This window comes from Vanessa tameamea, chromosome 19 (genome assembly GCF_037043105.1).
Source record: "Vanessa tameamea isolate UH-Manoa-2023 chromosome 19, ilVanTame1 primary haplotype, whole genome shotgun sequence".
NCBI classification, from domain to species: Eukaryota; Metazoa; Arthropoda; class Insecta; order Lepidoptera; family Nymphalidae; genus Vanessa; species Vanessa tameamea.
The window spans coordinates 3,615,378-3,628,283 of NC_087327.1; the positions used below are offsets into that span (position 1 = coordinate 3,615,378).

Below are 12,906 nucleotides of genomic sequence, written 5' to 3' on the forward strand. Positions count from 1 at the left end.
TATTCAGCCTTTACACTCATCCTCCTGTTGGGGTATGGTGATTGCAGTATTTGTATATTAAGCGGACGGGCTATTGAGGCATTTGATGGTAAGTGGTCACCACAGCCCAAAACCATAGATTCTGTAAAAATATTAACCATTACTAACATCGCCAATGCGCCAACCTGGGAAGCTAAGATGTTGTGTCTTGTGCCTGTAATTACACTGGCTCATCCTAACCGGAACACAATAATACTAATTATTGCTGTTTGCTATCCATACCGTCCTGCCCAAAGCCCTATCATCGCAAATATGTACGTAAAACTAGTTATTATTCCAAATAATTTGCATATTAAAAACAATATAATTAAATATATACCTAAAATTTAGAATGAATAGAAGTTTTATTTTCTTTTTGAGCTATGGGGACGTCATAATGGGACGGCACTTTTTACAGTAACCAGGGGCGGCGCCCCTAATATAGAATCCGGCACAGAATAATAATAATATTGTTGTCATCAACAGGTCTGTTAGTTAATATATTGAGCCTACCCCATAGAACGCCAACTATCCCGCAATAGGCGTCCGCGTAGTGTACTACATTTGCCTAAGGGTGGTCTCCACTCTATCACGTGTCGGCTCCATCGGCAATCAAGGCACCTGGAGTACTCCAACCCATTGGTAGAATTTCAGTGAGATTACGTCCCCCGCGATGCCGCTTCGTACAAACACTTCAACACCTGGACATGCTGACAGTCAATAAGGCATTTCTGCATGGATTCCAGAACTGTCCAGGTCTCGATGGTATCGAATGAATTTTCTTAGTCTACAAACGCTGGGCATGGAGGCTGATTACATTCATCAGCCTTCTGTATTATTTGCCTAAGTGTGTGTTTATGGTCTACGGTACTGAAGCTTTTTGGAAACCCAGCCTATCTAAGGGGTTGGAAGTCTTCGAATTTTTGGGCAAGACGGTTCGTGATCACCTTCGAAAACAACTTATTATATGTGGCTTAATATATTGATTATAAATATTTTATTGTATTATCAATAATACGAATGAAATAATTGAATAGCGTTTTATTACTATTTTAATTCACAAATAAAATCAATTACAAATGAAATGAAATATAAGATTTGTCATAAGTACATTGGACACATATAAAATTGAAAAAGAAAACAAACAATATTACTGTAATTTACGTTTCATGTCTAATTTATTTTAATAAACAATAAAAAATATATACAGATACAATTAACATATTTAGTGTCAATTACAAATGAATAATTAAATCATAGAAAGATTTTTTTATTATTTGTATTTAATTAAACAATAAATAAATAATTTCACATCCCATTTGAAATACATTTTTTTTTCATAATTACAATCTATTCTAGCACAAACTATTTAGCGAAGGGTCGGGTTGTTACAACATGAATCTAAGGGCCAAGACCTAGCTGACTTGTTAAATCAACAAATTATATTGTTGAGTAATTCACAAATTTCCGTACCCTCTAGTCTATACGACTGGCTGTATTAGTAGTACCCTATTCTGGAAGCCTCTAAGTTAACTTCCGAACTGCTATATAAAATGGAGTTTAAACCTTTTCACTATAACTATCCGTCACAGATACCAAAAATAGCAAATCTTCATATTTATTATTTAACACAGCTTTAACACAGATTAATTATTGCTTATACAGTCAATATAAAAATTCTACAATGTTAATTTGTCAAGGCATTTTTTTTTCTTTTGTCTATCTATGGTATTTAACTAAATATTAAAAATAAAATATATATACTTAAAAGTCTTATAATATTAAATAGCTATGATACAGTTGGATGTTTTTACTTGGCAAAACATAATTATTAATTATTTTATCTTCAAAGTTAAAATTTAACGTCTTCTGTATATTTTCAGGGCCGACAAGAACGTCTATGCTATTTCATACACTGCATACACCCAGAAAGCTTACTTACAAAAATTAACCCAACCTATTTAGTCAAAAGTACTTTTAATTGATTTATGTCTGTCAAAAGTAGTTTTAACTAAAATTCAACATCTACAGTATATTGCAACCACAAGATGAGTAAAGAAAAATGATTCGAAAGTTCAAAAGGTTACCGAAAAATTGCGTTTTAAATGTCGCCGAAGTTGTTATTAGAACTTTTGAGTTCGTACGAACGTTTGACTTAAGTAGATATAAATAAGTGGAATCAAGTTGTATATCTAAAAAGATATCAATCTAGAACCCTCTGTAGTGCATAATATAAGAGATTTTGATACATCGCTAAATGTGGCATGTATGAGTTTACTAGATAAAGTAAGCAGAATACAGAACAACTATATAATGATCGCTTCTAGTTCTTTAAGTATCAATTAATGTAATTTTTTTAAAATAAATAATTGCATAATATTGCCAAGTAAGAAATGAACATAAAATTTTATAATGTAAATTATGCTATCTGTGTTCAGTTATTTTTAAACTTTTGTTTCTGCTTATATCCAACTAAAATTTGTGTTGCCATACATATAAATATTTATTACTTATTATCTATTTCAAACAGATAAAATATACGAAAATATTACATATTTTTGCTCCGTAAAAAAATTTGAAAATATTAAGTGTCCATCCATCCTGTCAGTCCAAGCAACCGAAGGGAGATAACTCAAATACTCCGGTGCGTTCCTCCGCCAGTACTTCCAGGAGTCTAAGTCCTAGCCCAACGTCTTTTGTAACGCAACGGCGTCATCAGGCTTCAACGCCAAGCGAAACTGAAACTATCACTCTCGTGGATGTTAAACAACTGATACACGAGGAACTTGATTCATTTCTAATAAAAATAGAACAGAAATTTACAAATATTATAGTAACTAAGACACAAGAAATTTTTCAAGAAATCAATAATTTAAAAGAATCGATTCGGATTGCGGACAGTCGTTGGGAAAAGCTGAAAACGTATTCAATATTATAAAGAAGATAGGGAATGTAACGGGCAACAATATTTCTGAGCTCGACATTCATAAGTGTACAAGGATAGCCAAGATAAACCCGAAAAGACGTTCAATCAATGTGAAATTTTCCAGCCCCCGTATCAGAGATACATTGGCACTTCATACTTGGCAGGCGTACTGAAATTCAACAAGAAAAGCAAGGAGAAATTAAACACAAGCCACGCAGGACTTGGTGGAGATATAAAACCAATCTACGTTGTCGAACATCTGACTCCAGAATTGAAGAAAATACACACACTTGCTAGAATAACCGTCAGAAAGCTGAAATATAAATTCGTATGGTTGAAGAGTAATCGTGTTTTTTTTGAGAAAGACCGAGACATCTGAGGTTATTGCAGTGAGAAATATTGAACAGTTGGAGCAGTCGGGGTCCTGATTGCATCTTTATTTACGATATATACCTGTTTTTAGTCATCATATGTAGCTTTTATTGTTGTAATAATTGATCTTTAGTATGAATATTTATTATCAGAACGTTAGGGGGATCCGTGATAAAACACGAGAGGTGAAACTTAACATATTGTGTAACGACTACGATGTTTTCATTTTTACGGAGACTTGGCTTTGCGAGGGTGTTTTCAATGGTGAGTTTATTGACAATCACTACACAGTATATCGGAGGGACAGAAAGCAAACTGACTTTAATAAACTGAAAAATGGCGGTGGGGTATTGATTGCTGTTAAAAGTGATCTAAAATCTTGCAGGAAATCGGAGTTTAAGAGTAACTACGAGGATCTATGGATCACTGTTGATACAACGGTACATGGCTTACCTCACCATGTTGCTATTGGTATGGTCTATCTTCCGCCACCACCCAAAAATGACACACTTAACAGTTTTCTTCGTAAAACATATCACGTAATAGAAAACAATAGCCAAGTACTTTTAGCGGGAGACTTCAACTTAAGTAAAATGCGTTGGTCTGGTCTGCCAGATTCGAACTACTTGAAGCCTTACAGTAACTGCAGCTTGGATTCTATACTCGTGGACTTCTGTGAAGAGCATAACCTAAAACAGTTTAATAACGTTAAAAACTATAATAATAGAATTCTCTCGATCTGATATTTTATAATAGCTCTCAGATACTTGTTTCTGAAAATAAGAATGCCATTACCACAATCGACAATCACCATCCACCACTTAATATAAAACTCAAGTTGGAAAAGGTAAAAAATTTAGACGAACTAAATTCTAATAAACTCAATTTTTACAAGGCCAACTATGACAAAATTAATCGGGATCTGATGAGCGAGCCATGGTTGAATTTACTTGAATGCTGTGACAACGTAAATATAATGCTAGCTAAATTTTATAATATAGTAAATAAAATCGTAGAAATACATGTGCCGCTATCGAAACCTAAGCATGGAAACTATCCTGTGTGGTACAGCACTAAACTCATTTATGCATTAAAACAAAAGAACAAATACAGAATCGAAGCGAAGACTTATAAAAATCCATTAGACATATTGAAGTACGAGTCACCGAGATCCGACTGCAGCAATTTGATTAACGAAAGTTATAGTACATACATTACTAAAATGGAAAACAATCTCATCAAGAATCCCAAATTCTTCTGGGCACATCTGAAAAATATCAAAAAATCATCTAACACATATCCAGCTAGAATGACGCATGACTATCGTAGCTACCACGGGTCTTGATATTTGCAATTTATTCGCTGACTTTTTTTCCTCGGTTTATGACAGGGGTGACTCGCTCCTTGGCGGAGAGAGGGATGAAGAACTTTTTCCTGTCAACCAGATCTGTTCCATCAGCATTTCCATTAACGAAGTTCATAGAAAGTTGAAAAAACTAGGTATAAAGAAAAGGAGCTGGCACTGATAACTTACCAACGATATTTCTAAGCAAATGCGCGTCGACGTTGTCTCTACCTCTTTGTTTCATGTTCAACAAATCTCTTCAATCCGGGGTCTTTCCCGACCAATGGAAACGAGCGAGAGTTGTGCCTATTTATAAAAAGGGTGGCCGTGACAACGTAACTAACTATAGACCCATATCTTTACTGTCCGTCCTGCCAAAGGTATTCGAGTCCCTGGTCCACCCAGTTGTTTCGCGACATGCTCGCCACATGCTTTCTGATGCTCAGCACGGCTTTTTAAGGGCTAGATCGCCAGTCACGAACATGAGTAATTTTAACAATTACATAACTCCTTTGGTGGACTCGCGTAAACAAGTGGACGTTATCTACGCTGACTTTTCTAAGGCCTTCGATAGAGTAGACCACAAATTGTTAGTGAAGAAGCTTTCTGCTTTTGGAATTGGCGGCACTCTCCTATCATGGCTCACTTCATATTTATATAACAGATATTCACACGTCACTATTAAAGGGTATGCATCTAGAGAATTTTGTGTATCGTCTGGAGTAACCCAGGTCCTCTCTTATTCAATATCTTTGTTAACAATATCACGGAGTCTCTTCGAAACTCCAGATACTTCTTCTTCGTAGACGACCTTAAGTTCTGAATGGAGATATCGAATATCGCCAATGCTCAATCACTCCAAGAAGACATAGACAGAGTCTCTGACTGGTGTCGCTCAAACAACATGGACCTCAATCCAGCCAAATGCTCTCACTTGAGCTTCACTCGTCGACGAACAACTGTCGAAACCAAATTTCATATTAACAACATCCGGTAGAGAAAAGAGATTTCATCCGTGATCTAGGCATAGTAATCGACAAAAAGTTAAGGTTCAACCTCCATATTGACCATGTCTGTAGATCCGCCCGCAGAATGCTGGGTTGCCTATTTAGAAACGCTAAGCAATTTAGGAAACTCGAGACAAAAAAACTACTTTACGCAAGCCTAGTCCGTAGTAAACTAGAGTATGGAACAGTGGTTTGGAATCCAAGCTGCCAAAGACATAAAGATCGCTTAGAAAGTATACAAAGAAGATTTACTAAATTTTACTCAGTAGGATCTAACAAAAAACTACCCTACAATGCGAGGTTGTATAGATTCTCCATTAGCTCATTATCTGATAGACGTACACTTGCTGACATGACTTTTCTATTTAAGCTGTTAAACGGAACCATTGATAACACCGAATTGCTGAGCTAGTTATCTCTCCGTGTACCATCTCGTTTGCCACGGCATCGCATCCCATCTCATTGCTCAAACATAAACGGTACAGGACAAATCTTGGGTACCACTCCCTAATGCCTAGGATGTGCAGGCAGTATGGGGAAATTTGTAAAAGGGCCCATCCGGTCCATCGATTTGTTTTGCGACAACTTAATGGAATTTAAGTCAAAGATTTACAATAGCATTGTTTATCGATCGTAACTGAACTTGTGCTGTGTTTTGTCGTGACTGTAGTTGTTTTGTTCTTTTAGAGATTCGTGGTGGTTTCATATTATTGATTTATCAGCTTTCGTTTGTTTTTCTTTTTTAAGTTACCCTATTTTTATTAATTAATTTATGTTTTATAAATTCATATATACTTAAATACTGGTAGTCCTAGTTAGAGTTTTAATTTTAGCCTTATATGTTTTCGTATAGTTTATTTTTTATGCTAGCTGTAACTACCTTTAAGTGAAATTATATGTATAATTGCAACCTAAGGATAGATAAATTTTATGTAAAATATCCACATGTAATTTTGTTGGTGGTTCTTTAATTAATAAATAAATAAATAATACAGTTTATTTTAAGAACAATTTATTAGTATGTAATTTAATTCCATAGGTTTGCTTAAGCTTTAAATATTAAATTAAATTAATAAATTTTACGTATGTTTTTCTTTTATAATTTTTATTTAGTTGATGACCGAAAAAGTAAGTATTAACTTTATAGCTCCGAATTCAAATTTAGAGTCATGTAAATGTTTGAAATCATAAATAAAAATAAATCATTCCAATATGTATGAAATAATTTTTGTAAGCGTTTCTTTTTGAGTTGACTTACGAGCCGTTAATCGGGGCGCTTTTATATTACGTCTAGTTTACAGTTTCACAATCCGTGTGCAAATAATTGTTTTTGTATAGAGTATCATGGCCTTTTAACTTTATTATTTTCAATATTCGTTATAAATTTAAGCATTTTTTTTTATTATCTCTGATTAACATATTAACCGGCTGCGTATTAACGGCTGCTTCACATTGCAATATATTTATGATAATATAATGTTTATACAGAAGAATATACAAAAGTATTCCATAAAAGCTGATATACATACTATTAATACAAGAAATAAGAATAAACTTGTAACCCCTACTTTCCGTTTGCATTGCATTGCATACGGTAAAGAGAACGTTTTTGGGCAATGGTATACGCATATATAATAAGATACCGGGAAATGTAACCAATTTACCATTTATGAAATTTAAAAAGTTTATTAAGACTAAATTAACAAATAAGTCTTATTATTCATTAAAAGAGTACTTCTTAGAAAAAAAACGCCTAGATTTAGGCTCGGGTTCCATCACAGGACACTAATTATTGTAAAAAAACAGCATTGTAAATCTGTTTATTTGAAAAGAGCGACTATGCGAGTTTCTTGCCGTTTCTTCTCGCTGGAGGCTGCTTTCCGAAACGGTGGTAGTATTTTAATATTGACGATTCAAAAACGCTTCGAGAAGTTTACTTGAATGAACTTGATTTGATTTGATTTTACAAATAAATTAAATTTGTAATATTAACTACATTATTAAGTCAAATGTATTGCCATATAAGTAAATTTATTCTATACAATAATCCTATAGTCTAACTTTAAATTAGAAAATATATATTTATAATGTTTGTCTATAGATTAATATGTCAGAATATTTCTTTTGTAATGCAATATTTATTAATTAGATTTTATTAAGAATAGTTTTGACTGGATAATGTCGATTCCTTTGTATACAAAACATAAATGAATTTTATGACTAAAATCTTGTCATCTCTTTCTAAGTATTCAATTGAGAGGGATAGCCATATTTTTAAAAGTTTTTATTTAACAAATCTGAATTTTAGATGAATTGAGATCAAATTTATCACACACTTTTGGTGCTAGTGACAAACAACATATTGGTCTGATAAAATTAATTAAGGGATTATGTATATCAGAATCGGCATCAATATATATATACTGAGGAATAATGTTAAAGCATTTAATTTACAAAAAATATGTCAGAATTGCATAATTCAAACCTAAGCTAAACTGCCAGGATACAAAAAAAATACAGACACATTAAATGGAGATATGAGACATTGTGCCTTTATGTTACTTGAAAGTTTTAATTGTAAAAAAACCTAATCTAATTTTGAATGTAGATTATTTTTAAATCACCAAAATTCGCGTATAAAATCAAAAATTTAACGCTGTTTACAATATTCCATCAGGATATAGTCTTGCTTGTCCTTAATAACATTTGCTTACGCTTACAACATTATAACAGGTTACATTTATCCAGTAACAACAACACTAAGACCACAAAGTTTGCATTTAATTGACTAATGAAATTTCTTAACGGTCTATAATATATAGCTTTGTCTATGGGACATTAGGAATTTAAGAAATAAATATATCAACCCTTTAATTAAAAAATAAATTAATGAAATAAAAACTAGGCACCTATATAGTCTATTCATATCGAGGAGAAAATAAATAAACAACTACAACCTTGAATTGACACACACTTGATTTAGTAATATCTGTGGACAGTGTTGCTAAAAAAAAAAAGTTTTTTTTCTCTTTTTGCATTATTTGGAATTTCGTTTGTATAAAAATATAAATATATTATGCGTTTTGTTTAATCTTATTGCAATATTTTGTGAGATTATTTCATTTTATAAATTAAGGAGGAATTTAAAAAATCATAATGAGATATAATTCTTACATAATTTATCATTAATTTTAATTTTCAATCTGTTCTTTTCAGTCATTTGGAAAAATAAATATGTCATAGTGGCAAAATTGATATTGAAAGCTTGGATTTCATATTCAAATTAATTTATGTAGTTTCGTATTGCATTATAAGTAGAGCTATCTGCAAATCGAATGTAATATCAAAGGTTTGTTTAGTTTTGCTCCTCCTGCTATTAGAATAGACTATATACTATCACTGAAACACATAGAAATTTAAATATATTTGGAAGCTTATTTAATGGAATTGCTTATAATTCTTCAAGGTTTTATATATTTTAATATAGGGTTGTCACATATAAAAACTAGAGATACGATGTGGTTGACAGAGAACACAAGTAACATAATATAAAGTTACAAAAAAGTTTTATAACAAAATTATTTTTTCTATTGTGACAACACTATAGTATAATATAATTTTTAGTCAATCGCATAAATAATGCAGTAGCAAATGTCTAACCATTAATATGTTCATTGCTTAGGCTCAGTAGGCACTGCATGGTGTTCAGCGATAGGTTCATTGGCAGTTGGCACAGGAGCATGGGGTTTCGCCAGGTTTCCTTCCCGATCCAGACGTTCATGTTCTCTAGCAACCAGTGCTCGAAGCTCATCCTGGAGTGAATAAAATATATATTGTAAAATACGAACATTATACTGTATTTAAAAACAGATACAGAGTATTTAAAAATATATACCGTGTCCAAAATCTTTCAAGTAATGTGATTATAGATATTCAAATTCTACTGTTTCACTTTATATCCAGGAACCATTACATTATTGACTACAACCCCAGGATAACAGCAGTTAAAGCATTACAAAATAAAATGCATACAAATTATTTTATTTTATGTTCTAAAATAATCTTATGCTGTTAACTTGATGAGACAAAAATAACACCCATAATTACATACAAAACACAAAAAAAATATGTGTGTTTCACATGTGATTTTCTAGCTATTATTTATTTAATTAATTAGTTGTATTATTTGTTTTTTTAATTAAGTATTGTATTATTTTAGTTTTATAAGATAGTTTGAATAATAATTATAAGAATATTAGAAAAATATTTAAAAAAAAAGAAATCAAAGTACTCACTCCCCATCCAAGCTTATCTGCTAGCTCCAAACAACCGTCATCACAGTCTCCAAGTCTTGCAATATCCCGAATAGAGGATCCATCCAGAGTCAGACCTTCACTCATGAGCCCCCAAAGTCTTAGTAAAGGAGATTTAACACCAGCCTTCTCACGATTTATGAGGAGCCTTGGACACCAATCTGGTACCCTGGAATATTATTATTAGCATTTAAGGGTAAAATATATTTATTATAATAACAATTCTAATAAAAATAAATCTTTAATAAGTTACAAGGCTAACTTCTGTAAAGTATGAAGAAATGATGACATTATTTTAGCTTAATTTTGGCATTCACAACAATCATTCTAAGCAGAGACTATGCTAACTGATAGTACATTGTGTCTAGCTAGCTAGAACCGGTGGAAGTCATTCAAATTAACACCAAATATATAAACAATTTATCAGTATTTACATATCAATCAATGATGCAAATGGCTGGACTTCTAGAGAGGAACCTAATATGATTAGCATGTCACACTTCATAAAGTCTTCCTGCAAGCAGTGTTGGAAACGTTCCGGCAGACTTTCACCAAAAAAGACTATATCTGGCTTAACAATACCAGGACAATCAGTGCATATCGGAATCTGGTCTGTGAATATGATATCTGAAAATGAAATATTTATAGGATTAATTATTAACAAAATCAATAAAAAAAAAACTGTTTTTATTGATATTCAATGATAATTTATCTGTTATCTATGTATTTATGTAGTATATATGACTAATAGAGGGTTACATTTAGTGTTATACAAAAACATGATATTTATGATCTTCGTGCCAATAATTTGAAATGGATGCCAGTAAGTGCTAGTTGCACTTCTATAACAACATTATAAACTATACTAATATGTCATATACTTAAACATCAGAAAAATCTGTATCATTTTGTATAAGTTTTATTTATATTGATATAGTAGTTTTTAAAGTTAGGCATTATTAAAATAATTTTGCCTCATTTGTTAGTATAGATAAATTATATTTATATCATCAATTTAGTATTTGTAAAAGGTAACTAACTATTTAGTTTAGCAGTGGTTTTGCTTATGTTTATAAATTTATATTATATCATATAGATCTCTTGTAGGAATCTCCACTCAATACAAACATTGATATTGTTAGTAAATTGTGATAAATACATACCCTTAATAAATTCTAAAGAATATTCTTTGCGACATTCCAAGCAATGTGATTTATAGAAAGTACCATGTGCCTCAACTATTTTCTCTTCTGGGATACCGGCGCCCCTCTCTAGTGTATCTATATTTTGTGTATAGTGGCGGAGCAGGAGACCTGTCAAAATATTCTCAGTATTTAACTATACTCAAATTATTGACAAATTGATAATCGTCTAATTTATACAAGTTTTTAAACTTACCCTTTTCATGTAAAAGTCTTATAAAATAATGAGATATAGTAGGTTTAAATTTTCCGGGAAATAGTTCTTTAGCCAATGTGAAGAATGGCTTCGGGTTTTGTCGAAAGAAGTTAATTTCGAAAATGGCCTGGGGCTCAGGTAAGTTATATTTCTGCAAATTGTGGTACAATCCTGTGTGCGGACTTCGAAAATCAGGTATTCCGGCAGCTGTAATTTGATTAAACATTTTACAATTTGTTTACTAATAATTACCAGATGTAAATATTTAACATTAGAATTTATAAACAATCACTTACATGTTGATATTCCAGCTCCGGCTAAAGTTATAATGTTTCGGCATCGTATGTTTTTTATCCATTTTGCAACGCCATCCAAACTTACTTCATCTAAAACCTTTTCTACGTTTGATTCAGTAAGTTCTGGCGGTTCATAGAAACCGAGCTTTGAAGCTAAAAATCTTCGAATTGAATCCACTTCCAAGTCTCGAATCGGAATCGGAATTGGCGGGACGACTCTGTCCTGAGTGCCATCATCTGAATAATATTATTAAATTACTTAATAACATTTCCGTATACATATTTCAATAATAGAATTATTGCGAACTCACCGTCACTTTTTCCGGGAGGTGAATTTGCAGACATTTTACGCGATAAACAGATATTGCGACTCCAAACCTTTGTCCAAAATCGACACGGTCGTTTTGACAGATAAATGATGCGCATTCTTGAAAATAGCTAAACGGTAAACAGAATATTTAACAAGTGCGGTTTACGCGTTATGTAACTTCATAAAATACGATATTTCGTATAATACGCAACAGAGTTTTTGTTATTTATATTTATACATACAAATTATAAGATTTATATGTACTTTTATCATATTATAACATATAATATTTATATGAACAATATCAAATTGGTAGTCATAACTAGCTCTATAAATGCTCACAACAGGTAATAAAGCATAAAATACATTTAAGAAGTACGATACACATATATTTATAAAATTAAAAAAAATATATAATTATAAGTTTACTGTGAGGTACTAGTACAGTAGAATAGTTTTCCCATATGTATATATTGTATAGTAAGATCATAATTACCTCAGCAGTTACTGGCTTCGAACAGTACAGACTGCCTGTCCCCTTTGGGTGAAAGGAGCGCTAACTAGTAACGAAAAAATCGCGACTGTTGTCATCAAACAAAAGAAACAATAAATATAGCATTCTCGATCCCATACGCTTAGAAACATGCAATCACATTGCAGGCAGACTTCCCAATCGGGAATTCTAAATAAACTATGGAGGCTTAAATAGAGACGAAAAACTTGGCAACCGTATGCTGATATTAGTATTATGTTATGCTGTTTTGCTAGACAATTTGACTAGCAGTTAAAAGTTCTTTACCTAGGTAGGTCTAGGTATCGAAAGCGTAAAGTCGGCTTCGCTAAAATAAATTACCTAAATTATATATAAATATAATTTAGGTAATTTACTTTGTTGTTAATTTTCTTAACGGATTCTAATTA

General features: G+C 32.1%; 2 protein-coding genes across 2 annotated transcripts in view; both read right to left on the reverse strand.

Moving 5' to 3' along the window:
* Uxt (Uxt prefoldin-like subunit) overlaps nt 1-12,906 on the reverse strand; it is a 313,647-nt gene that overhangs the window by 5,392 nt on the left and 295,349 nt on the right. The window lies entirely within an intron of this gene.
* Nucleotides 9,037-12,193, reverse strand: LOC113396079 (NAD-dependent protein deacetylase sirtuin-2). The gene is made up of 7 exons (XM_026633862.2): nt 11,987-12,193; nt 11,676-11,912; nt 11,380-11,586; nt 11,145-11,294; nt 10,416-10,608; nt 9,964-10,150; nt 9,037-9,480 (listed from the first exon to the last, which is right to left on the reverse strand). The coding sequence occupies exons 1-7, from the start codon at nt 12,099-12,101 to the stop codon at nt 9,340-9,342; spliced, it is 1,230 nt and encodes a 409-aa protein (XP_026489647.1). The 5' UTR covers nt 12,102-12,193; the 3' UTR covers nt 9,037-9,339.

Bases quoted from the DNA above. Each gene is read 5' to 3' on its own strand.
- LOC113396079 (XM_026633862.2), bottom strand. From the start codon at position 12,101: ATGCGCATCATTTATCTGTCAAAACGACCGTGTCGATTTTGGACAAAG. The intron at 11,913-11,986 runs GTGAGTTCGCAA...AATATTATTCAG, and splicing joins ACCTCCCGGAAAAAGTGACG to ATGATGGCACTCAGGACAGA. The intron at 11,587-11,675 runs GTAAGTGATTGT...ATCAAATTACAG, and splicing joins CGGAGCTGGAATATCAACAT to CTGCCGGAATACCTGATTTT.